General features: G+C 41.6%; 1 protein-coding gene across 1 annotated transcript in view; it reads right to left on the bottom strand.

The window, feature by feature from the left end:
* Positions 1 to 26,146, bottom strand: part of AKAP6 (A-kinase anchoring protein 6) — a 698,126-nt gene that overhangs the window by 494,309 nt on the left and 177,671 nt on the right. Inside the window, exons 5-6 of the mRNA XM_030214549.1 lie at positions 14,515 to 14,611; positions 8,312 to 8,475 (exon numbers count right to left, since the gene is read on the bottom strand). Of these exons, the coding sequence (XP_030070409.1) occupies positions 8,312 to 8,475; positions 14,515 to 14,611 (261 nt within the window). The remainder of the gene's footprint in view (positions 1 to 8,311; positions 8,476 to 14,514; positions 14,612 to 26,146) is intronic.

A 26,146-nucleotide genomic window follows, 5' to 3' on the forward strand; every position in this document is an offset into this window, starting at 1 on the left:
TCATCCTGGTGCATCATGGAACCTTTAGCATTTATTGCAATGGATAGAATCATGGACTACAAATACTACAGTATTTTGGGATGTAAGTTTAAAACCAGAACTGGCCATAGCTTCTGTAGCTTTCCGTATCCTTCTCAACAAGACGTGACTGCCCTCTCAGACCCAACCACAACAACAGAAGCATCCACTCCCACCCCTGCTTCCAGAAGACTACTGCTAGATGCCATAGCTGCCATTTTTCAGCTAGAGCTGCTAGGGGCAAGAGTGAGTGGCATTCACTCCTGCCCACCTTACCCACTGAACAAACAGGGATGGTCAAGTAGACCCGGGGGGGGGGGGGCTACACTGTCGGGTCTGGGGGGGATCGGATCAGGGGGGGTCACATTATATGAGAGGCCTCTTACCATTGGGATTACATCTAGGAGGGGGGATCGGAATTTGGGGGGTAGGGGCTGGGGCAACCTGTTATCCTCTTATGTGAGTCCTGGCTGAATATTGCCCAGGATCTACATAAGAGTTGGCAGTCAGCACATGCCTTCATAGCAGCATCAGATGTTTAATGGCTGAATATAGACTGGTTAGATTATAAGGGGACAGAAAAATACCTAGTGTATCTGAAAGCAACTCATCTTGAGATACTGCTGAAAAAGATGTGAGCTAAATCTAAATAAAGGATCCCTTTTACTAAAGTGCAGTGAATTTTGCACTTACCACACTTGAGCAGCACAAATTAATATGCGTTAAGTGCAAAGACTGTGCGGTAAATGCAGGGGGCGTGCCCTGTATTTACCACACAGGGCACACAGAGCATGGGCACCACTAGTGTGGGCCTTCCATATTATCAACCCATACATGAAACACAGCCCTGGTTTTAACTGTCAAATGGAAGCTGCCTGAGACTTGCCATTCATTCCTGGCTCCCCCCCCCCTCATGAACCCCCACATCCTCCGATCACCCCCCTGAACATATGATCTCACCTGATAACTCCTGCCGTTTCCACCTCACTCTCTCTCCCCCTCCCCAAAGTTGGATGATTCTGACATTTGAATCCTTTCGCTGCTGCCCCCCCCCCCCCCCGACAGCAAAACCTCTTCCCCAGGCCATAGCCTCCCCTATTCTCGACCCCCCTCGGGACTTACCTGGCATTCAACACTGGTGGCCCATTGGTCCTCTTACCCTCTGCTGCTAAATAAGTGACAGTATCCTAAATGGCATCAATGACCCCGAGCAGCGGTACCTAATGACAATAGGGGCTAATAGTGCTAGATTTGGATAGCTATGTTCCAGTGACCCAATTTGTCCATGACTAGATTTCCTTGTCTAATGAAAGCAAAACTGCACTAGGCTTAACTGACTCCCTTTCCAAAATTAAATACATATCTAACATTCATGTCAATTACTTTCTCATTTGGCTAAGACTCATTCTATTATACACGATACATGTAAATCAATATGAGATGTAAGACTCTGAAATTTCTCCCATGTTACCCTAGACAGCAACCTTTTGATGACTGGATACACAAAACAATATAATGCCTAGCAATGAGCAGCTTACTTTTCTTTTCAGAATCGCAGAATTCCTCATTCCTTTTGGCTAATAAACAGTAGGGATGCGCATTTTCTGAACTTTTCCTGATTTTTGTATATTTTTGTTTGCTTCTTTGTACTAGTGTTATACATGTGTGCACTGTATGAGTGTTAAAACTATTTGATGAAAGCAATTGTATGTGTGTTAATTCATAGGCATATGTGTGTGTGGCTGCATGGCTAGCGGCTGGTTGCAGGACCTCACACAAGTGTGGTACACTCATACACAGGTTGCAGGTAAAAGTCAAGACACAGTATTTATGTACACAAAAGGACAGTAGTCTGTTCTGTTACTTCACAGGCTTAGTCCTTTTAATTAGAGTCTCTCTCTCGCTCTCAATATAGTCACAGGAAATATTCTTAACAGGGCTGGCTCCTAGCCAGACCCAAACACAGTGGCTTCTAACGCCATCTTGGATCCCATCTGGGAATCCACCAAAACCAGGTACTTCAAGGTTACCTCCAGCCTTAGCAGTCGTCCTTTCATGAATAGAGGAACATTTTAAATATGATGTCCAAATATTGAGTAGTGAACACGAACATTTTCAAACCAGAAAAACGCCCAACTTTTTATTTGAAAATGGCTATTTGCTAGATGTTTTGTGTTCAGAGTGTCTATTTTAGGACCATTTTTTTTTTTTTTGGGGGGGGGGGGGAATCCAAGGGAAAAAAAAATCATAAAAACAACCCATTGGGATGTATGTGGGGGGGGGGGGGCAGCATTCTTAGTAGACTGGCCACATCCCAGCAGAGCAGTGGGGCACCCTAAGGGGCATTGCAGTGAACTTCACATAAAGGTCCTAGGTACACGTCTCACCATTACTTCCTTAATTTGTATGGTGAGCCTTCCAAAATCCATCAAAAACCTACTGTACTCAACTGAACGCCACTAAAATAGCCCTTATAGCTGCAGGTGTCATCTCTATGCTTGATTTCAAATTACATATTTCTACTGTCTGCTATTCTGATTCTTTTTAATGTTCCCCAATCACCTGTGAGCTCTTTTCGGTATCTGGGGGTGACTATTGACTCGCATTTGGCATTGATATGCATTTATCACTTAGTGTCGAGATTTTTGTAATTTAGTATATGCAGGGTTACCTCAATCAGCCATCAAAAGAATACAATCACTCCAAAATACTACAGTATATTTTTTATGCAATGCTAAAACATTGTGATCATGTTACCCCTTTGTTTTGCATCTTACATTAGCTTCCAGTTTCCTCTAGGATACAGTCTAAATTTCTGTTGCTACTTTCAGGGCGTTTCATGAGGGAATTCCGGACAATCTTTCCATTCATATTATTCCTTATGTTCAGTCACGGTTATTATGTTCATTTAATAATCATTGATTGGATCTCCCTCACCTGTCAAGAGCTCATTGGAAGTCTACAAGTGCGAGTGCTTTTTTCTTCTTAGCTCTATCTTTTTTGAATGGGTTGCCCCTGGAGGTTTGGTTTGAACCCTCCTATAATAAAAGTAAAACTGGCCTTTCAGTGGCGCTTAAGTTTGCATAGATAAGGCTCAGAGATGAATAATAGAAGAGATCACTACATTTTAGATCCTTTTTTCATTTTTGTGACTGATATGTTTTCCTGTTTATATTGGAGTTATTTTCTATTGCTTTTTGTAGTTTTAGTTTTCAACACTTTTATTGATGAACTTTCAGAGAAACACATTGAACAATCAAAATGTACAGTAAGTCAAGAGTGAAAAAGCTCTTAAAACCATCAATTTGCTACTTTCCTTCATCATTCTTTTAACATTTCCCCCCCTCCCCCCCATAGATACTTTCCAAGATTTTTTCGGTATACGTGCTAACTACATGAGCACATATGCAGTATATCAAAGTTATATTACCCCCCCCCCCCCAATCATGACATAGATCTAATAACTTCCCTTTTAGATCACTGTTCATTGAAACTTTATAAGGTTTTGCTTTGAGTTGACCTTCCCTGTCAGCCTAAATTCCTATCTCCCTTTGCCTTATCAGTATCCCCTCCCCCCCCCCTGTTACCACGAAATCCCTTTAACTGCATCTGTGTAATTAGTGAACTCTACATGTGTACCAGAACTTAACAATCGCATCATAGTGTGTTAAGAATTAGGCTCCGGCCTCTCTGAGATAATGTGTCTAACATAGGGCCCCATGTTTTTAGAAAACATTGTTTTCGGCGGTAGTACCCTTTCGTTTCTCTTGCTTCCCATGTCATTAAAAGGTGTACTTGATTGTGCCAGTGCCAATAGTCAGGGGGTATATCTGACATCCAAGATTGTAAAATGCATTTTTTTGCTACTAGACAGAGCTTACGGCATAACAAGGTCCCATGTGCAGGAAGTCCTCGGAATGCCCCCGGGTAATCTAATAGCAATTGTAAGGGGGTGCCCACTATTTTTCGTGATGTTACTGAGTTTAAAAAAGTCACTATCCTTTTCCAAAAGAGCTGCACCTTTGCACACTCCCAGAATGCATGATAAAAAGAATTCTCCACCAGGTTGCATTTCAGACAGGTTGGTGTATTAATCCCTCCCATTTTAAAAATGTTTTTTGTAGTTCTAATTTCTTTTTTGTTGTACATCGCTGAGAATTGGCTAGTTCAAATTCTGGCAATTTATCAAACGTTGTGAATAAACATAAACATGTAGGTACCGCACTGACCATTAGACTACTCCAAGGACCTGCATGCTGCTCTAATAGGACTAGCCCTAACATCTGAAGCTGTCAAACAGGATGCTTCTTTCACATTTGGGGGGGAGGGGGTCAGTGACCACTGGGGGAGTAAGGGGGATTATGCCTTAATCCTTCCAGTGGTTATCTACACTGGCAGGGCATATGTTCCCCTGAAGAAGCCGGGAGGTGAAATGGGTCCCTCTGCCAAAGCTAAGTGGTGTTTTTATACAAGATAAATTAAGAAAAAGTATGAGCTGTGCAATCACTAAAATACATGAGTGGATTGTATCAATGTGCATGAGAGAGCACTGAATTTGAAAATTATTAAGAATGTTTAAAGGGAAAATGGAGGTTGTTGGCCAATGATCTATCCTGTGAGCTGTGTGAAGAAGCATGTTATGTCCATTGGTGTGAATAGCAAACACTCAGAACATCACAGCCAGTTGAGGTCTTTTTTCCATCCAGTTTTTTTCCTTCTTTTTTTTTTTTTTTTTTGCTCCTCCTGCATATTGCTCTCTGGGGAAACATTTTTCTTTATTTCTTTTCACTTCTTTATGGTGTGGTATATGTACATTGAAGTGATTACTTTCCAGATTGGTTTTGTACTTCATGTGCTAACGTTGCTATTAGCGTGCAGCCATTTAAAAAAATTAGTGCATGAGCACTTACCGCCATCTATTTCTAGGTGCTAAGGGCTCATAAGGTATTCCTGCACTAACCAATTAGCACATGGTCAGGTAGATGCGCTAACTGGTTTATTGCAGGAACACTCACTCTCCACCCCCCTTGACATGCTCCCTCAAAAATATATATTTTTACATGTGCATATTTGGCAGATACCCACTTTTAAGCTGCATGAGGTATGTGTTAGTGTCAAGCTTAGTAAGAGGGCCCCTTATTTATTTATTTATTTATTTATTTATTAGGATTTATTTATTGTCTTTTTGAAGAAATGTACCCAAAGTGGTATGCAGCAATAATAAGTCATACATAAGAAATAGAAAATTACAGTATTAAAAATATTCAATAGCAGTACATAGTATGGCATAGTATAGACAGCAAAGGGTGTGAGTAGAGGTAGAATAGATAGACCAATAAGATAGAGTAACAAGAGTAAGAAAATAAAGAAACTAACTTAAAGAAAGTTGCACATGAAGTCAGCTAGGTGCATGAATATAATCTCAGCTAGGGTAAGAGTTGATAAGCAAGTCCTGCTGCTATATGTGCAGCCGGTGTTAGACCTTGTGTGTATGACTAGCAAGTTAGTTGCTTCTTCCAAAAAAGACCTGGGAGAAGAGCCAAGCTTTTCCCTGCTTCCTGACTGTGAAAATAAACCTCATAAGTAACATAGCAGAAAAATCAAAATATGACTTTCCTGTAATATGCACTCCCCATCGCTCTTTGGCTTGAACTTTTGACCCCTTTGCTACCACTAGCCTACATTACTAGTCCTAAGTATGTTAAAGTGCTGGCCTTCACCCTATGATTTCATCGGCTTTCTATAAAACCAAAATGACAGTAATTTTCATGTAGGTACAAAAGGGACAGAACATATTTCAAAATAAAACTCAAGCTATAACATATTCTGAATATAGGATATGCAAATCAGCAAATAGTAGATGTTACCAGCAACTGTAAGCTCCTATATCCTGCAGCCACTGATATATACCATCAACTCTTGAAACTGGATTTGGAAATTTAGTCCATTTGTGTTATTGATCAGCACACACATTACAAAGGATCTGATTTACAACACTTTGTTCCCAGAACTGGATAATGGGGAAAATGTTTTGTTATGGTGGACATTCAATTTTAAGACTGTTGTCAAAATCCCAATATATTTCTTCCTATGTAAGCACTATACTATATGATATTCAAAATGATTAAAGCGGGCAGGACTAGTTCCTGCCCGCTTAAATCGCTTGTCTGTGGCTAACCGCGGACATTCAGCAACACTTAACCAGTTAGCACTGTTTCATATTTATGTTAGTGCCTGCACCAAAGCCAGCTAACTTGTGGGCATCCCAGGGGTGGAGTTGGCACTTATGCAGTTAAGTGCCAGGGCTGCCGAGAGGCTGAGCCGGGCCCGGGGCAGGGCCACCACTACCAAGCCCGGGCGAGGGCCGCCACCCCCCCCCCCCAGGATTACCACTGCTGCTACTGCCCTCCAGGTTTGCTGCCGCCCCTTGCCCACCGCAACTGCAGTCTGTAACTACCTTGGCTGGCGGGGATCCCAAGGCCCCGCCAACAGAAAAGGTCTTCCTCCAGTGCTGCTCTTCTTCACTCTGCCGCATGGCCTGCCCCTGCGGCTGCTTTTTCTCTCATGTCATGCATGCTCGATTTCAAAACCAAGCATGCGCGGCCTGAGGAGAAAAGTTGCCGCTTGGCAGGCAAGGCAGCAGAGTGAAGAAAAGCAGCACTGGAGGATAACCTCTTCTGCTGGTGGGGCCTGGGGGGACCCCCACCAGCCAAACCTGGGGCCCAGCGCCAGAGTTTTCTCTTTCCTGCTCCTGTCAGGATGCGATCACCCAGGTCCCATCAAGAGGAAGAGAGAGAGACCCCGACGCTAGGCCCCCCTTGGAGGCCTAGGCCCGGGGAATTTTACCCCCCCCCCCCCCCCCATTTCAGCGGTCCTGTTAAGTGCCGATATTCAACCCAAGACTGCATAAGATAACCGATTAAATTGACCCACACAAATCGCAGTCCTATGTTTAAGCGGTTCAATTTATATGGTCAAGGGCACCTAACTACATAAGCTTCAGCGGCCAACTTAAAACTGGCTATCCAATGCAGGTGCCCAGACATAGCCTGGCATTGAACATCTGGGAGTACAACCAGTGGTAGACATAAATCACTGACCACCACGGGCTGAATATTGGCTGGTTAATTTCTAGTGATTTTTTTTTCCCATCAGCAGAAATGCACATTAAGGGCCCTGTTTACTAAGACGTGCTAGCATTTTTTACCACATGCTAATCAATAGAAATCAAACAAAATAAAACATGGAAAAGAAAATAAGATGATACCTTTTTTATTGGACATAACTTAACACATTTCTTGATTAGCTTTCGAAGGTTGACGAAGAAGGGCAACCTTCGAAAGCTAATCAAGAAATGTATTAAGTTATGTCCAATAAAAAAGATATCATCTTATTTTCTTTTCCATATTTTATTTTGTTTGATTTCTATTGATTACCTCTAAAAGTGGACTAACACGGCTACCATACCTCTTTACCACATGCTAAAAATTAGCGTATGCTAATGCTAGAGACAGCCATATGGGTGTCTCTAGCATTAGCACGCACTAAAAATGCTGGCATGCCTACAGCGTGGCTTAGTTAACAGGGCTGTAAATATGAAATATTATTATGGAAAATACTTGAATTACTTCTATAAAATAGAATACAGTGGGATGTTAAAAGATGCAGGGTATTCTTAGAACAGGAACTCTTATAATAGAAATCCACCTTTCCCAAAGCACACAGTTCTTGTGATATTTATCCCAGGTTCCACTTTGGAGAACTTCAGCTCAGAACATGAAAAAATTTGTAACAAGGCAGATGACCTTCTTCCCACTACAATGACCATCCCCTAATTAGGCAATGCATCTGATAGTCATTAACAGGAATGAGATAATGAATCACTTTCTCTCTTCTTTGTTAATTTGCTGTAACCAAGCGGCTAATGGGTGTCAGAGCTGAGTGATTGCGCTGATTATAGTGATTTATAGTTGCAACAAAACAATTTAAAAGCCTTCGGATTATTCATGCTAAAGATGCTTTATGTTTTCTTTACTAAATGTTTTATATTTGTTCTTTCCATCTCTCTCCCCCGCACAAACACTAAAGCGAAGCTTCTCTGGAAGGTTTCAAAGTTTGAGGATCTTTCTTTTATTGTCTTGAGTAAAGTAGTTCATTTTTTTATAGACACAGGAAAGAAGAAATTTAACCCAGTAGAGCTGAAAAGCCTCAGGGTAGAAAAAGAGCTTCAGTGGTGACTACTTCAAAAGAAGAGAGAAATAAGAGGAAATAAGACAGACTTCAAGCCACTTACCTTGGGGCTTCCAGTCCCTGCCTCATCCTCTACAGACACATCACTAGCCAGTATCTCAGCTTTGATGATATCCAGAGCCCTGAGAATCCAGCTGTGCTGCCGTTTGATTTGTCTCTGCAGCTCCTTCCACTGGCTCACAATCATGGGCAGCATGTCCTTCAGGCCTGCTCAGAGAGGAGGAAAAGTGGCTCACAGTGAAGCCTTGCGAACTCAATCAGATCTATAAACAATCTTTAATTCAATGAACTTTCATCTTCTTTTTATTCCCAGTAGCAGACAGTTATATTATGTTTACTTAAATGAAGCCATACAGTGTATCTGGGGCTACTACATTTTTGTGGGTGAACTTGAAGTTTCTAAATGGCACTTTTGTAAACTTAAAAAAAAAAACAGAGCAACTGACAGAGTTGCTGGGCAATTGCACAACATTCTTTAAATCTATAGGAAAAATTCTAGTAGTTTATATGGGTTCACTTCTCACTAAGGGGTCCTTTTACTAAGCTGCAGCACAAGGGGGCCTGCGCTGGTGTCAGTAGCAGGTAAAAGGATTTTTTTTTTTTTTTTTTAAGAAATGGCCATTGAGATAGTGGTAAGAGCTCCCGTGCTAACCTGGTGGTAACCGGGCAGCGCACGGCACTGCCTGATTACCGCTGGGTAAACACCAGCGCTACGAAAATAAAAATATTTTTGTAGCACCAAAAATGGCGCACGCTGGGGGTGGGAACTACCACTGGACTGATGCGGTAGCCCAGCAGTACTTCCAGTTTAGTGAGCAGTACCGCCACTTAGTAAAATACCCCCCTAAATTCCTGTGGAATTAATTTGCTTCCTAGAGTCATTGTCCTCCCAGCTGTTTGCTTGTTGTCAAAAAAAGCAGGTGGCCAGGAAAGTGATCCAAGGCATGTATGATAAAGGTGCCCTGAAGGGAAGAGAGGCAAATGAAGGTGAAATAGTGTAAAGGAGGGAAAGAGAAGCAGGAAAATGCGGGAAAGCCACTAAACTACAGAAGAGTTCATGGATTGCAGAATATGCAATTTCATTTTATCTGACTTTTAGTTTTTCCAATGACTTTGGTATGTGTACATAAACATGTTGTAAGAGCTCAAGAAAGACGGTAGTTGGGAGGGCAGTAGGGATGTCAATAGGCAGAAAATTAATGTTTCCTTTTCGAAAATTGTGAATTTTTCTCAACTTTTGATGAATTTGTAGGTTCTTTTTAATATACATTTTAATTTTTAAAAATGTTTTAATGTGTTAGACTTTTTTTTAGTGAAAATTAATTACATTTATAGGTTAGCACAAAAGGAGTCCTTTTACCATGTTGTGGTAACAAACGGCCTTAGCACGCCCTTACTCAGGTTATTCCCATAGGCCATTTTTCCTGTAGCTGTAAAAAAAAAAAATTTCTATTTATTTTATTAATGGCCATGGACTAATGTTGAGATTAGCATGTGGCCATTTTTAAAAATTACCACAGGAGCACTTACCACCACGTATTTTGTAGGCAGTAAGGGCTCCCACATTATCCATGCGCTAACCAGTTAGTGTGCGGTAATGTAGATATACTAAATGGTTAGCTCAGAAATGCCCTCTCAAAAATAAAAAAATTAGTGCATGGTTAGTGTATCCTGTTAGGCTCTTTTTGCTGTGTTAGGTGCTTGTTATCGTCTAATGCAGCTTAGTGAAAGGACCCCTTAATCAAATTTGGAGCCCTTTTACTAAAGCTTAGCACAAGCTACCGGAATTAGCACACGCTGAGAGGCCCATTTTATACCTAAGGGCTTCTTAGCCTTTAGGGGGTCTTTTACAAAGTCTTGCTACAAAGGTCCCCTTAATGCATGTTATTTCCATTAGTAACAAGGCATCTTTGTGTGCGGTAAGCTTTTGAAAGCACATTAACACACAAATTGTGCATTAAAAAAAATGAAAATCCTAGGGCTTGTTAAACTCATTAATAACCCTTCACTCTCCACTGATTATTAATGATCATTAATATGGGGCCCTCTTACTACTACTACTACTACTAATTATTATAATAATAAAATTTATTTGTAGCCCACATTATCATAGCATTCTAAGTGGAGAACAAATTTACATATATAATAACATAGTACACTAGTGTGTGCCTACCGCACCAAAAATCACTGCCTTGGAATGCGCTGAGGCGTCCTGCAGTAATGTGCCGATCAGCATGTGGTAAAAAAATTGTTTTTATTTTTTGGCATGGGAGGCATGTGCATGGGTGGAGAGTAGACGTTTCCTGTTCTAATCAGGTAGTGCTGGTACACTGCCACGCACTGCCTGATTAACGCAGGAGTAGAATGGGAGCCCTTACCACCTAGTAAGAAGGAGGTGGTACAGACTCCCGTGGTAATGGCCATACGCTAATTAGGAAATTAGCGTGTGGCCATTACAGGAAAATATACAAATACAGCCTTTTTGCCGTGAAACCCGCACGCTACAAACAGTGCCAGCCACTTTTGAGCATAGTTTAGTAAAAGGATCCCTAAATATTTTGAGCTTTTTTCTAGGCAATATTTTCATTCTTTTTCAAAATTTAGGGTCTGTGTTGTTACCATGCCATGAATTTTCTCAGAGAAATACTTTAGTGATCATTATAGTCCTGCAGTGTTTATTGGAATATTTGTTTCTGATTTGACCATACATTTTTCATGTGCTATTATGACAGTTCAAAACTCATGCATGACCATTAGTTATTACATATGGTCAGTGTGCTTTGTCTTAACAATGAAATACAACCCAGTATATGCCAGTGCACAGAGTGTGCAGTCAAAGCAGAGCATGTGCCATGGCTCAGAGTGTAAGCATAGCAATGCAAAGGAACATCATGTCAGGAGTCCTTGGTTAAGTACGCTATTACAGAAGTGAGGTGCACTGGGCTCCAGCAGTTTGTGATGGATTGTGCTGTAAAAGGAAACTGTGATCAATAATAGAGATAAGGAAACACCTTTACTTGCCAAGCAATTTGGAGAATTTTCCAAATGTAGTCAAATTGGCTCAGTAAAGCTACTTCAGATCATTAAAAAAAAAACAATCTGTTTTGTCTTGTCAATGAGTTTTCAAAGATCCTAAGCAGATATTTTTACTGGTCTTCAGATTTTTGAAGATTCACTTCTGCTTTTTACCTTCAAATTTCACCAGAACCTCTTCCAGCTCCACCACAATAAAATCCTTTAAATTCCTGTAAAATGTGTTGGATAATGATAAACTAAGATCTTCATTCACAACTACCTGGGGTGGGGGTGGAGGGGAGGGAGTCAGCATTTTAATTCACATTTGACAGGTCCCATGTGTCACTTTTTCCCAGGGATATCTTTAATTATTCATTACTGAAAATTCAAATCCTCTCATAAGACCTTCTACTTTTGCCAGGCATTTCCTCAGGGATAATTATGAAGTGGAGGAGTAGTGTAGTGATTACAGCACTGGTTTGACAACCACAGAAGTCTGGTTCAAATCCTGCTGCTGCTCCTTGTGATCTTGGACAAGTCACTTAACCCTCCATTGCCTAAGGTGCAAAGTTAAGATTGTGAGCCTTCCAGGGACAAATAAATACCTACTCTACCTGTAAAAAAAAAAGCTGTGAGCTAAATCCAAATACATAAATAAATATTGGCTCTTCCTTGTATTCAACATAGAAAGGGAGAAAGTCAAATATTTGGGGTGGAAAAGTAGTCTAATGGTTACAGCAGCAGGCTGAAAACAAGGGGAGCCCAATTCAAATCCTGATACAGCTCCTTATATTCTTGTGCAAGTCACTTAACCCTCCATTGGCTCAGGTACAAACCCAGGGGTCCTTTGTACTCAGCTGCTAGTGCAATGGTTCTCAAACCTGGTTCTGGAGGTACCCCAACTAGTCAGGTTGTCAGAATATCCACAGTGAATATTCATGAGAGAGATTTACACGCAGTGTATGCATCCCACCCTAGGACTCTTGTTGTTGTCCCTACCCCCAACTCACACACTAGTGCCACAGACAGCAGTCTCGGGTCTCCACCCACTCTAGCAGGGCTGCCTCGGGACTCGGCCTTCCCCCTATGATGCGTCCCGTCTCCTCTGATGCAACTAACTTCCTGCTTCCGAGAGGGTGGGAGGCAACACAGGAAGAACATCGAGTTCCCAAGGCAGGCCTGCTATGATTGCTAGAGTGAAGACCGCAGCAGAGAAAGACATCAGGGCAGCCAGGCAAGCAAGTATCGATCTGATCTGGATTTATTTCGGACTGCTTAGTTGAGGGAGGGGGGGGGGGATGGAAAGAGTAGGACTAAGGCTAGGGACAGAGAGAGACTGGAACAGGGGGGCGGATGAAAATGGAGTGGGACCAAGAAGGAGAGCATGCACGCCAGGTCTGAAGTTGAAGACATGGAAGGGATTATCTACTGCCAGTAGGTTCTGACTGAAATGTACCTAACCTTTAACTGACTGACAACCCCATCATGTAGGCTTTGAAATTGTATTGATTCATATTATGCAAAATTTAAATTTAAAGGATGCACACCAGGTCTGAAGTTGAAGACATGGAAAGTATTATCTACCTCTACATCATGAACTGCAGGTGTCCCACTATGGCAAGAAAATACTCTGTATTCTACTGCTGTTAGGTTGATTTCCATCCGAGTGTCCATTGATTTCTAAAGTGTACCACAGCCAGTAGTGCATCAGGAAGCCAGAGACATAGCAATATGGCAGTCCAAGTACAAGCATATACATTTCATAGCCTTTTCATAATCAGTTTACCAAATCGTTTGTGTTATGTTAATAAATGTTTATCAGATATGACTTTCTGAAGTGATCTAATCACTTTCAGATACTTGTAAACAACATTATGCTACAGTGTGAAAGTCATTATGTGGAGGGAAGTTTAGAGCAGGGGCTAAGAACCAGGAGTGTCTGGTTCAAACCCCATGGCAGTTTCTTGTGATCTTGGGCAAATTACTTAACCATACTGTTGAAAACACAAAACATTTTACACTAATATGACTCTATCTTGGATCCTTAACTGTTCCCTATGTCCCAAGTAGAACTCTGAGATCAATAGCGCAGCACAGACTGATCATTCCTCCTATATCTGGATTTCCATTCACAAGAGTGTATTATTTTGTCTGGCACCTGCTATATGGAAGCAGCTTCCTACAAATATTCAGGAAATAAAATCTTTGCTTAAATTTAAAAAAAATAGGACTTCTATGGAGGGGCTGCATCATCTTCAAACACTTTTTTCAATGCACTTTAAGTTGTCTAAGAAAAAAAAAAAAAAAAAAAAATATATATATATATATATATATATATATATATACACACACATACATGAAGTCTTCACTGTTTAATGTTGTTGTCACGTTATTCTTTGACATATGCTACATCTTTAATATCTACATTTAATAAAAGGTGTTACTTGTAACTATTTTACTTTTTTTTTTTTTTGCGTGTTGTCAGACAATTATGGATACAAGCCCCACCCCCACCCCTGACCCTGCCCCCCCCCCCCTTTAACCTTCCCAAACAGTTGGGCCACCGACCACCTATGGTTATGTTCCTGTCTTTGAAGAGCAAAACAAAAAAAACAGCACCACGGGCCTTTAAAAATGGAACACAGTTCTTTAATGAATGAGCCTTGACAAAAAGAGAACATGAAGACTGTTTCTCCATAACTCAGACTGATTAACACTGTTCAAGTGAACCAAGAAATCTCTTGAAAACCTATCAGTTTTGTGGGTCTCAGGCCACTCCATGCAAGACTGAGTGAAACCAACAACCCATTCCAGGGCACGGCATTAAGAATCAGTTGAAACGATTAAAAAACCAGCCCACACAATTACCTAGATGGAGTGCAAGAGGATCATAGTCCTCATACAGTATTTTAATTTTATTTCTATGGATTCTACATCAAAGAACGTGTCAGTACAAACTTTTCAGTGATGTGATCTCTATTGAAACTAGGTACAGCAGCAGGACAAGAATGAAACAGGCTGACGATTCTGCTAGCAGTATATCATTTTATAAGGATCCCAGCTTTGTGTGCAGTATATGAAACATTTATAAATCTTGAAGGTCAATCTGATAATGTAAATATTAATAATACATAAGGAAGGGAATATATGCAGTAATTTACAGCAGTGCTTCTTCATTCTTTAATAGTCTGGAGACATGGAAGACTTGCAATATATTGTGACAGGGTTTACCTGATTTGTGAGATATAATCAGCTCAAGAAGCTGACGGCCCTCTTCTACCACCGCCTCCTTCAGTGCGCAATGGCTGTCTACGTTCAGCTTGAAGCTCTGCAAAGAACAGAACAGCATCAAGGGTTGGAGAAGCAGAGAAATGCAAAGCACAGGAGCAAAATGGAGGAGCTGTATCTTTCTTGTACCTCTTCCAAACAGTTCCCTCTCCTGCCACATAGAACTAAATTCACCTCTGCCACATTAGTGCGAACTAACATTATTAAGGCAGGTTATTAGTAAATTGGTCTTACTTCTTACAAAGGGCTCTGCAGTAACTAGTACATGTTAACACTAACTAGGGATGGGCACAGGATAAATACTGTCAGTTCATTTTCAGGTCATATGGGCTTCATACTTTCATATTTTTTTCCTGTACATTTCACACATTTAGTTCAATAACAAAAATAGCATACATTAGAACTTTTTCATGTGTACTAATAACCTTAGGGCCTTGTTTACTAAGGCTCATTAGCATTTTAACATGCCTACAATTAGCGCACACGCTAACTGTGTATGCGCCTATAAGGATATTGTAGGTGCATACACTGTTAACGCGCGTACATGGTTAATGCGCGTTAAAAATGCTAACATGCCTATAACACGGCTTAGTAAACAGGTCCCTTAATGTGCATTAATTCATAGGTTAAACACATTTAATTTTTTAAGGCATCCTAAGGAACCAAATGCATGCTAATGAATGCACATTTCTAATGCAAACATAATAGCACACTTTAATATATTCAGCATTAAAATACTGTAAGCTCTTCAAGGGTCAAACCTGCATCTACTTCTATATCCTACAACTCTGGAGCTAAGGTTGCTAGTTATGCAACAACCCCTACTTGTATGAAGTAGATGGATGTTGTTAACTGGCTGCTGTCAATGGCTTCCACTAGAAACGTTTGTCTGGAACCAGTTGGGGACTTGTGTTAACATTTTTTATTTTACTCCTATATATTCCTATATAATCTGTGGTTACTTTTTATTCCACCTCCTTCATGAAATCATGCTGTGCTTTTGAGCCCAGCGTAGTGGATTGACTTGGTCCCCCTCAATGCTTTCTGTTGACAGTGGAACCAGAACCAGGAGCTCTGGATGGATGTTGGGGTGGAAGTGACTGCAGGAAGAAAAGGATTGCTGGTCTGGGCCAGGAATGGGGGAGGGAGAATTGAATCAGAGGTCTACATAAGGTGGATGAAGGGGTATAAAGGTATGTGCTGAGAGGGCATTACAAGTCTTACATAGAAAATGTAGGGGCCCTTTTACTAAGCCAACGATTACCACTCAGTTAATGCATGAGACCTTACCGCTAAGTCAATGTGTGGCGCACGTCCATTTTCGGCCAAAAAAAGGCCTTTTTTGCAGGTGCACTGAAAAATGGACCTGCACGCATCCGATATACGCGTCTACACCAGCGCAGGCCACTTTTTGGTGCATCTTAGTAAAAGACCCCCTTAGGTCTCTGAGAGGCTCCGAAGGGGTGAGAAGGGGTTAGGAAAACTTCTAAGGTTTTCAATGGGGACACAATGACACCAAGGCACCAAAAGTGCATAGGGGTAAGAAAAACTGTAATTCATCAGTGGAATCTCAGATCCTATCCTCAAGGCCTACAATGAGAACCTACAGCCTCACTAAGTCACCTCACCAACCCACTCAATTATGAACGCTTACCTTCTATAACTACCCTAATCACCCTTCTTCTTTTTTCCTTTCCTAATCGCTACACATTACTAACTATATCTGATCTGATATCCTGAAATGACAATGTTAACAAATCTATGTAAGCCACATTGAGCCTGCAAATAGGTGGGGGAATGTGGGATACAAATGCAATAAATAAATAAAAAGAACCTCACTATCAGATAAACTGTCTGGAAAACCAAAATTTGGGAGTTCCCCAGGGTTGAATTTGGCAGCAGTTGCTATAGAAACATTTACAACATTACAGTTTTAGAATTTGAAGATTCTGCCATGTAGATTCCTAATCCAGTTATATAGTACAGAAATGTTTATATATTCAAGATATACAAAAGGTGACAAACATCTTTGAATGCTTTGAACATAAGCATGAATTTGTGAACATTGTCATACAAATTGGGTTAGACACATCAGAGAAACATGGAGGCAGAAACTGAGACTGTCTTTACCAGATTTTTATTCATTTATTTCAATTTATATATCACCCCTATTAAAATAACTCAAAGCGATTTACAAAAAGCAAACCAAGCTATTTTTCTATTTTAAAAACCTCCTCCCATTCTAATGCCAAAATCCAGTAAAACATAATTGATGCATTTCCCCAAAATACATGACAGAAAACGCAAAATATACAAACCAGTCCATTCCAACCCTCTGCCCTTTTCAACAATGATTCCCAGCCCTTTTCAACAATGATTCCCATCCCCCTACCACTACAGCCGTTATGACACACCAGCCTTGAACATTATTGTCAAGCAATAAATGGGGTTTCATCCAATCTGCTACCCATTACAGATTAACTCTGATTATTGTAAAAAAACAGTTCTCTTTGCAAACTACAAGGCCATAGTTGACCATCAATACATAGAAACATGATGACAGATAATGACCAAATGGTAACCACTAACAGTAACCACTAACTCCTCCTTTTCCTAAGAGATCCCATGTGCCTGTCCCACACAGTCCTTGTCTAGACAACCTTCATGGAGAAGCCATTCCACGCATCCACCACACTTTCCGTGAAAGAGTATTTTCTTGGATTCCTCCAAAGCCTATTTCCTCTTAACTTCATCCTATGCCCTCTCATTCCAGAGTTTTCCTTCATTTGAAAAAGGCTCACCTTCTGTACATTAATGCCACTGAGGTATTTAAATGTCTCTATCATATACCCCCTCTCCTGCCTCTCTTCCAGTGCATACATGTTGAGGTTCATAAGCCTATCTATATATGTTTTATGACAAAGAGCACTTACCAATTTTGTAGCTGCCTCTGGATCTACTTCATCCTGGTTATATCTTTTTGTAGGTGCGGTCTCCAGAACTGCACACAGTATTCTAAATGGGGCCTCACCAGAGACCTATATGTTTCTATGTAATATCATCCATCAGTAATAGATTAGAACTACATTTATATGCAGTTAGCCTAAATGTGTGCATGAATTTATACAGAAAGTCAACGGTGTCACGTCGCCTTGCAATGATAATACAGTTGGCAATTCTGGAACACTGACAGATTGGTGTGACAAAAAGTATAAAAAAGAACAAATAATCTTAGTCTAAATTCCCTATTCGCTGGCATTATGATGCTTTTATTTTTCTGCTATACGCCCACTACCCCTGGGAGCCCTGATCACACCAGGGGCAGCAAATGAAACAGGTCATCAGGAGTGCTGGGAGCAGTGTCTCAGCAGTACCAAGCAGCGATTTCAAATTTAAAAGTTGCTATTATTGTTGCAGATGCTTCAGAAAACTACAGGAGCTGATACAACAGGTAAATTGAAGTCTGTGCACAAAGAGATGAAAAATGTGAATAGTACCTTCTCTTTAATGCTGTGTGGAAAATGACCCCAACTCACATGACTGATAAAGAAATTCTTGTGTATACCTTTACGCTAGACTTAGTAGAAACTCCATGAAAATAATGGCAACAAAAGCATTTAAACTTTCACTGGGACAGGAAAGTGAAATACTACATTCCCCCTCCCCCCACCTTGTGTTAGACTGTTATGCTAAACAAAATTCCAGCACTCAGTCAAATCAGGGGGAATATACCACATCTGCTACCACACTAATTACCTTTTCTATACAGCTGGCCCAAGAACTGACCAGAGGGGAAACTACTTTAGATCTAGTCCTTACTGGTAAACAGGACCTGATGAAAGGAGTAAATGGCGATGGGGCCAATAGACAATAGTGATCACAACCATGATCAAATGTAATGGGACCTGCAAAAACAAACAAAGCCCTATTTAAGGATGTGCTAGAAATGGGCTTAGCAGATAGGAAAGTCCCATGTTAAAATGTGGTAAGCCCATTTCTTAACTTATCTTACTAAAAGGGCCCCGAAGTCTGTACCTGAGGCAATGGATGGTTATATGACTTGCCCAAGATCACTAGGAGAAGCAGTGGAATTTGAACCCGGCTTTGTCATCACAGGAGGGAAGATGCTGAAAAATATTACTGCTATAGAATTTTATTTTAAAAAGAGAGACTTTGATAAAATGAGAAAATTAATTAGAAATAAAAAAACTAAAAGGAGCTGTTTCAAGGGTCCAAAGCTTGCAAGTGGTGTGGATATTATTAAAAAAAAAAAACATTTTGGAAGGCCAGATAAAATATACTACATGAATTAAAAAGGGTCAAAAGGAAGCCAAATGAAGGCTAGCATGGTTTAATGATGAAGTGGAAGAGGAAGAGAAAATCAAAAGGACACCTTTCGGAAAATGCATAGCAGACCTCAATGAAAAAAATAGGGATGAACAGAAATAATGACAAATTAGCTATAAAAATGTAATAAGCAGGTCAAGAGAGACCAAGTTTCTAAGTTTATTCTAGAGGCAAGAACTAATACTAAAATCTTTTTCAAGTACATCTGAAGCAAAAAGCACATAAGGGAGTCTACTACTACTAATAATTTCTATAGCACTATTAAACATATGCAGCGCTGTACATATTATATGTAAGTACTTTCTCTGCCCCTAGAAGGCTCACAATCTAAATTTTTGTATGTGGGGCAATGAAGGGTTAAGTAATTTGCCCAAGGTCACAAGGAGCTGCAGTGGCCACTCCTCCACTTCATAGTCAGTCTGAACTCAGTGGTGAGCAAACTAATAGAAATGCTTCTAAAGTGAAGGACTTTGAGGTTTCTCTAATCGAATGGACTGCAGTATCTGAGGCAGCATGGTTTCACTAAAGGCAGGTTATGTCAGACAAATATGATTGATTTCTTTGACTGGGTGACCAAACAGTTGGATGTGGGAGAGGTGCTAGACGTGGTGTACTTGGATTTTAGCAAAGCTTTTGACATGGTTCCACACTTGATACATAAACTGAGTGCCTCTCTGTATGGTACCTAGACTGACTGGGTTAGAAACTGGTTAAACAGAAGGAGACAGAGGGTAGTAGTAAATGAAGCTTTCTCATAGGACAGGGATATCAGTGGTGTATCAAAGGGATCAGTCCTAAAGCCAGCTCTTTTTAACATCTTTGTGTGTGATATTGTGGAAGGCCTGTCTGATAAACTTTGTCTCTTTGTGAATGATACCAAACTCTGTAACAGGATGGAGGGAGTGGATGGCATTAGGAAGGATCTAGAGAAGCTTGAAGAATTGTCCAATAATTGGCAACTAAGATTTAATGCTACGAAATGCAGGGTGTGACAAGGCAAGTCCCAGAGATTGCCCAGTGAAGCAGTTGAGCCCAGAACTACGGGTCCCAGAAGTCCTTGCAAGAATGAGTGAGGAGAGTAGTCCTAAAAAGATGGAATGGATTCCCAGTCCCAGCAGGGGTAGCAATGGCTCGAGGCAGGGTGAGCCTGGTACTCCCTTCCCCACTAGAGAGCGAAGGAAGGATGAAGCTCTGTTTCCCTGACTTCACCATCAGTATATAATTCCTCCCAGCTGTGAGAAGGGGAGAGCCGATTTCCTGGAGGCTCTCGGTCACCAGGGAGGAAGGAGAGACGAAGGGAGAGACAGATTCCATGGAGTATGTGGAGGAAGGAAGTAGTCTGCCACTACAGCTGCCCAAGGGAGAGGAGTTAGCTACCATGGAGTGCAGGGCCATGCCAAGGGTCTCTGGCGCCCCCCTGCAGACTATCAGTTGCCCCCCCCCCCTCCGGTGTGGCACAAGATGCAAAGGACATAGGAGCTGAAAGATGGAGTGCATCTTTGTGGGATTGCTGAACAATTAAAGGGTTTACAACCACTTAGCTTTTCATGCTTTCATGTTCATAAAATTGGTAATTAAATCTTTGATATGTAACTGGGCACATATATCATTCTCAGTAGCAATCATGGCAAGGCTTACAAGCCTTTCTTGCAAAATACTTGATCGCAAATAATGTTTTATGATTTTTAACCGTGAAAATGATCGCTAGCACTGACTCTAAAGTTTAGCAATTTCATTAAAGCAAAATGTATTTTCACATATCACAAACTCTTTACTCTTCCTATCCAAGGAGAATGTTTTATATAAAAACAAACACAAAAAAAGCAATCAGATTTTCACTTACCAGCTCTTCAAACACTAAACAGTCAGCTAAACTTCTTTGAAACTACTGTTGGAACCATCAGCCAATGAAATGGCTTTTAGCTCTAGCTATCTCAGGTTACCTGATAATTATGCACACATCATTGCAGTCATCATGCCCTCCTCTCGGTGTACATGCTCAGAAAAACTTTGAACCACTTACAGATTTTAACAATTACACTATTTATTTTTTATTTCTCCCCAGTCTCACTTGCACACCTCCCTCCAAACCTGTTCTCTTTCATTTGAATGTTGTTCAAGTTCACCCTGACTAAGGAGTTCTTCCCACACCAAAGACATATATAGCACTAGTTGCATTCTTTCAAACAACTTCAGCAGAGACTGCCTGCCTCAGTGAGCACTGCTACCTGAAGAGGGGAGGGCAGAGGAGAGAGGAGAATCACAACTTCAGGTAAAAGATTTTGCAACTGAGCAGACCTCAGGCGCCCTCCAGAGGTCGGCACCCCCCTGCAGTGCTTACCTCACTTACTGTGTTGGCACGGCCATGATGGAGTGGGAGAATTCAAAGGTTGCCCTGCCCAGCATATGAAGGCAGTGGAGGAGGCCACACCGGGTGTGGTGCTGAGAGGTGGGAGAAACTGCCAACCCTGCTCCTTACAGGGTTCCCTCTGTGCTGTGAAAAGGCAGGTGATTTGTGGTATTGGTTTGATGTGCAAAGACTGTCCAAAAATACTAGGACTAGGGGACACGCAATGAAGCCACAAAGTAGTACATTTAAAACAAAGTGGAGAAAATATTTCTTCACTCAACGTGTAATTAAATTCTGGAATTTGTTGCCAGAGAATGTGGTAAAAGCAGTTAGTTTAGTGGGGTTTAAAAAAGGTTTGGATGGCTTCCTAAAAGAAAAGTCCCTAACCATTATTAAAATGGACATGGGGAAAACCCACTGCTTATTTCTGGGATGCAACAAAAACTGGACAAAGTGCACGTATTGCAATAGAACCTTACATGGCTAAAGAGGTTATCTCATAACAACAGAAATATCCGTGTGTGCCAGCTACTGTTATGGCTCACCGGTCTGTATGTGTTTGTAATCATTGAACACCTCCAGCCAACCAATGGTACCCCCTGGTGCTCATATGTGAGAGAATAAAAGCCTCTCTCTTGTTCATTAATTTCAATATAAAGGCATAACAATGTTGGTGGGTACCACTGTTCAAAAAATTCAAAAATTAAACACTATTGCAATCAATGAGCAAGTAATGCACAAAATCAACTTAGCTTGTAGGCTCCCAGCTCTGTCTAATACCATCTACGGCTGGAGCTCAACGGGTTTCGGTTTAACCTTATAAGGCTGGAGGTGTTCAATGATTACAAACACATACAGACCGGTGAGCCATAACAGTAGCTGGCACACACACACGTGCACTTTGTCCAGTTTTTGTTGTGTACCTTTTACAAATTATCGTCGGACAAAGTTGAGCCATTATCTATACTTTGTTGTTGTATTTCTGGGATGAGCAGCATAAAATGTATTGTACTGTTTTGGGATCTTGCCAGGTACTTGTGACCTGGTTTGGCCACTGTTGGAAACAGGATACTGGGCTTGATGGATCTTCGGTCTGTCCCAGTATGGCAACACTTATGTACTTATGTATGTACTTACACACTGGAAGAGAGGCAGGAGGGGGGGATATGACAGAGACGTTAAAATACCTCAGTGGTGTTAATATACAGAAGGAGAGCCTTTTTCAAATGAAGGAAAACTATGGAATGAGAGGGAATAGGATGAAGTTAAGAGGAAATAGGCTTAGGATGAATCTAAAAAAATACTCTTTCACAGAAAGAGTGGTGGATGCGTGGAATGGCCTCCCAGTGGAGGTCGTGGGGACAAGGACTGTGTCAGAATTTAAGAAAGCATGGGACAGGCACATGGAATCTGTTAGGAAAAGAAGGAGTTAGTGGTTACTGAGGATAGGCAGACTGGATGGGCCATTTTGTCCTTATCTGCTGTCATGTTTCTATATTTCTATGAACCAAGGGATGACCAAAGAGTAGCAGGAGAGTTCAGGAAGATAAGATAATAGCAGAAAAACTAAGGGGCCCTTTTTATAAACAGCACTAAAAAGTGACCTGCACTACCCCCAGTGCAGCTCTTTATCACACGCTACAGCCACTTTTAGCACTGCTGGGGAAATGGCCGATTTTTCTATTCTGTCAATAATGGCCACATGGCAATTTTCCCCATTAGTGAGTTGTCATTAGCATGTGAGCCCTTAACTATGCCTATTTTCTAGGCAGTAAGGGATAATGCTCTAACTTCATGCTAATCATTCTAGGATGGTATATCAAATTTTAATAAACTTGGAACTTGAAACTTAGCATGCAGCAATGTAGCTCCACTAACCAATTAGTGCACAACACACCGCCTCTCCGCATGGGTAGCACAAGCACATGTAAAACCTATTGCAGGATGCCTGAGTACGCCCGTGGTAGTGCATTTTATCCTGTGGTAAGCACATGTTAGTGCTTATTGCAGCTTTTTGAAAAAGGGCCCCTAAATGATTTATTTGTTTCAGGTCTTTACTGAGAACGATGGTGGGGTCGTACCCACACTGGAAACTTTCTTTGATGGTGATTATTTGGAGCAACTAAAGCATATTTTTGTATGTAATAGATCAAAGTGACTTTCAAGCACAACAAAGCACCAAAACTGGATGTTCTTCACCCCAGAGTCCTAAAAGAGCTTAAGCATGAAATTGCTAACCTATTACTAATAATCTGTAAACTATAATTCAAAACAACCACAATACCTGAGAACTGGAAGGCAGCCAATATTATGCCAATGTTTAAAAAGCTCCCAGGATGATCCAGAAAACTGTGGAGCGGGAAGCCTGACATCAGTGCCAGACAAAATGGTTGAAGGCATATTAAAAAACTGTCTGTTCGATTTTCAAAGTGATTTAAGCGGGCAGCAGTCTCTCCTACCCGTTTAAATCACTTCCCATCGCCTAGGTAGGGTTCTTCACAGACCACCTAGCCAAAAAGTGTGCAGATCAGGGGAAGAGCTGGAGGCAGCATTAGGGAGGAGCCCGGGGTTATGAGGGTGCCAGCAATATTCAGCCCCCTTGCTCCTTCCCCTTGCAGCTCTACTTTAAAAATGGCTGCTGCAGCAGCTTGTGGTACTATGATCCTGCTCCCAATGACCCCCCCCCCCATTGGACCACCAGGGAGACAGGTAGGCTGAGGGGGTCACCTGGACATGGGGGGGGGGTCAGGGGATGGAAGGTCTCCTTTGGGGAGAGGAGAGGAGCTTGGAGCATCATGGCCTGGGGAAAAGGGGGTAGGAGGGAGGTGGGATATTTGAGAGGCTGGGGGGGGGGGGGATCTGGAGTGTTTTAAAAAGTAAAAATTGTTCTGTAGCCTGATATTCAACCGGGGCCTGCAAAACTTTCTTATGTGAGCCTCGGCTGAATATCGTCCAGAACCCATATAAGCTACCCAAATTAGCCCTGGATATGCAGTGCCGGAGCCTGCACATGGTAACACTGACTATCCAGGACTAATCTAGCTGGTGACAGTAAACATTTTAAAAACACTGTCACCAGCTGAATATTGGGGGGGGGGGGGGGGGGGGGGGGGGAATTACTGACCATATCGATAGATATGGCTTAATGGGAATGAGTCAGCTTGGGTTTAGCAAAGGCAAGGTTTGCCTTATTCATAGTAACATAGTAGATGACAGCAGAAAAAGACCTGCACGGTCCATCCAGTCTGCCCAACAAGACAACTCATATTTGCTACTTTTTGTGTATACCCTACTTTGATTTGTACCTGTGCTCTTCAGGACACAGACCGTATAAGTCTGCCCAGCACTATCCCCACCTCCCAACCACCGGCTCTGGCACAGACCGTATAAGCCTGCCCAGCACTATCCTCGCCTCCCAACCACCGGCTCTGGCACAGACTGTATAAGTCTGCCCAGCACTATCCCCGCCTCCCAACCACCAGCCCCTGAGGATCCATTCCTTCGGCACAGGATTCCTTTATGCTTATCCCACGCATGTTTGAATTCCGTTACCGTTTTCATTTCCACCACCTCCCGCGGGAGGGCATTCCAAGCATCCACTACTCTCTCCGTGAAAAAATACTTCCTGACATTTTTCTTGAGTCTGCCCCCCTTCAATCTCATTTCATGTCCTCTTGTTCTACCATCTTCCCATCTCCGGAAAAGGTTCGTTTGCGGATTAATACCTTTCAAATATTTGAACGTCTGTATCATATCACCCCTGTTTCTCCTTTCCTCCAGAGTATACATGTTTAGTTCAGCAAGTCTCTCCTCATACATCTTGTAACGCAAATCCCATACCATTCTCGTAGCTTTTCTTTGCACCGCTTCAATTCTTTTTACATCCTTAACAAGATACGGCCTCCAAAACTGAACACAATACTCCAGGTGGGGCCTCACCAACGACTTATACAGGGGCATCAACACCCCCTTTCTTCTGCTGGTCACACCTCTCTCTATACAGCCTAACAACCTTCTAGCTACGGCCACCACCTTGTCACACTGTTTTGTCGCCTTCACATCCTCAGATACTATCACCCCAAGATCCCTCTCTCCGCCCGTACCTATCAGACTCTCCCCGCCTAACACATACGTCTCCCGTGGATTTCTATTCCCTAAGTGCATCACTTTGCATTTCTTCGCATTGAATTTTAATTGCCAAACTTTAGACCTTTACATATAGCCACCTCCATAGCGCATAATAGACATCTTACATTAGCTATTGCATTATGCCCCTTCACAAAGCCAACTGGATGAGAAGCCACCAAGTACAGTAGAATATTGCTAAGCCTATTGGCCAAAATTTTAATGTATATCTTAATGTCCACAGTCAATAGCGACATGGGCTGATAGTGGCTTGGGGATCTTTTCTTGGTTTAGGGATTTTAACCATGAGTGCCCTATTCATGGAAAGGGGAAACTGGTTATTTTCATGGGCTTCCTTGTACACCACCAGGAGTGTGGGGATCACTTATCAGTTTAGTTTAGTTTACTAAAACTTGATATACTATCTTTACAATAATCAAAGTGGTTAACAATTAATAAAAATAACAATAAAACCAAGCACGAAAGAACTACAATAGAAAAGAAAGAAAACGTAGGGAGCTTAAAGGAAACAGCTGCACAGATCCAGCTACACTGAACTGAAATCAGAGAGCCTGAAGCACCAAGAGGTGTCAGAAAATGCCTTAGTAAACATATGACTCTTTAGGTCTATTTTAAAACATTGATAAGATTACTCAGAATGGGGCACGAATGGAAGGGAATTCTAGAGAGAGGGACTGAGGAAAAAGAAAGCGGAACGAGTTGATTGTAGTCTGGAATGAGCAGGAACAGCTA

Source organism: Microcaecilia unicolor, chromosome 9, assembly GCF_901765095.1.
Source record: "Microcaecilia unicolor chromosome 9, aMicUni1.1, whole genome shotgun sequence".
Classification (NCBI taxonomy): Eukaryota; Metazoa; Chordata; class Amphibia; order Gymnophiona; family Siphonopidae; genus Microcaecilia; species Microcaecilia unicolor.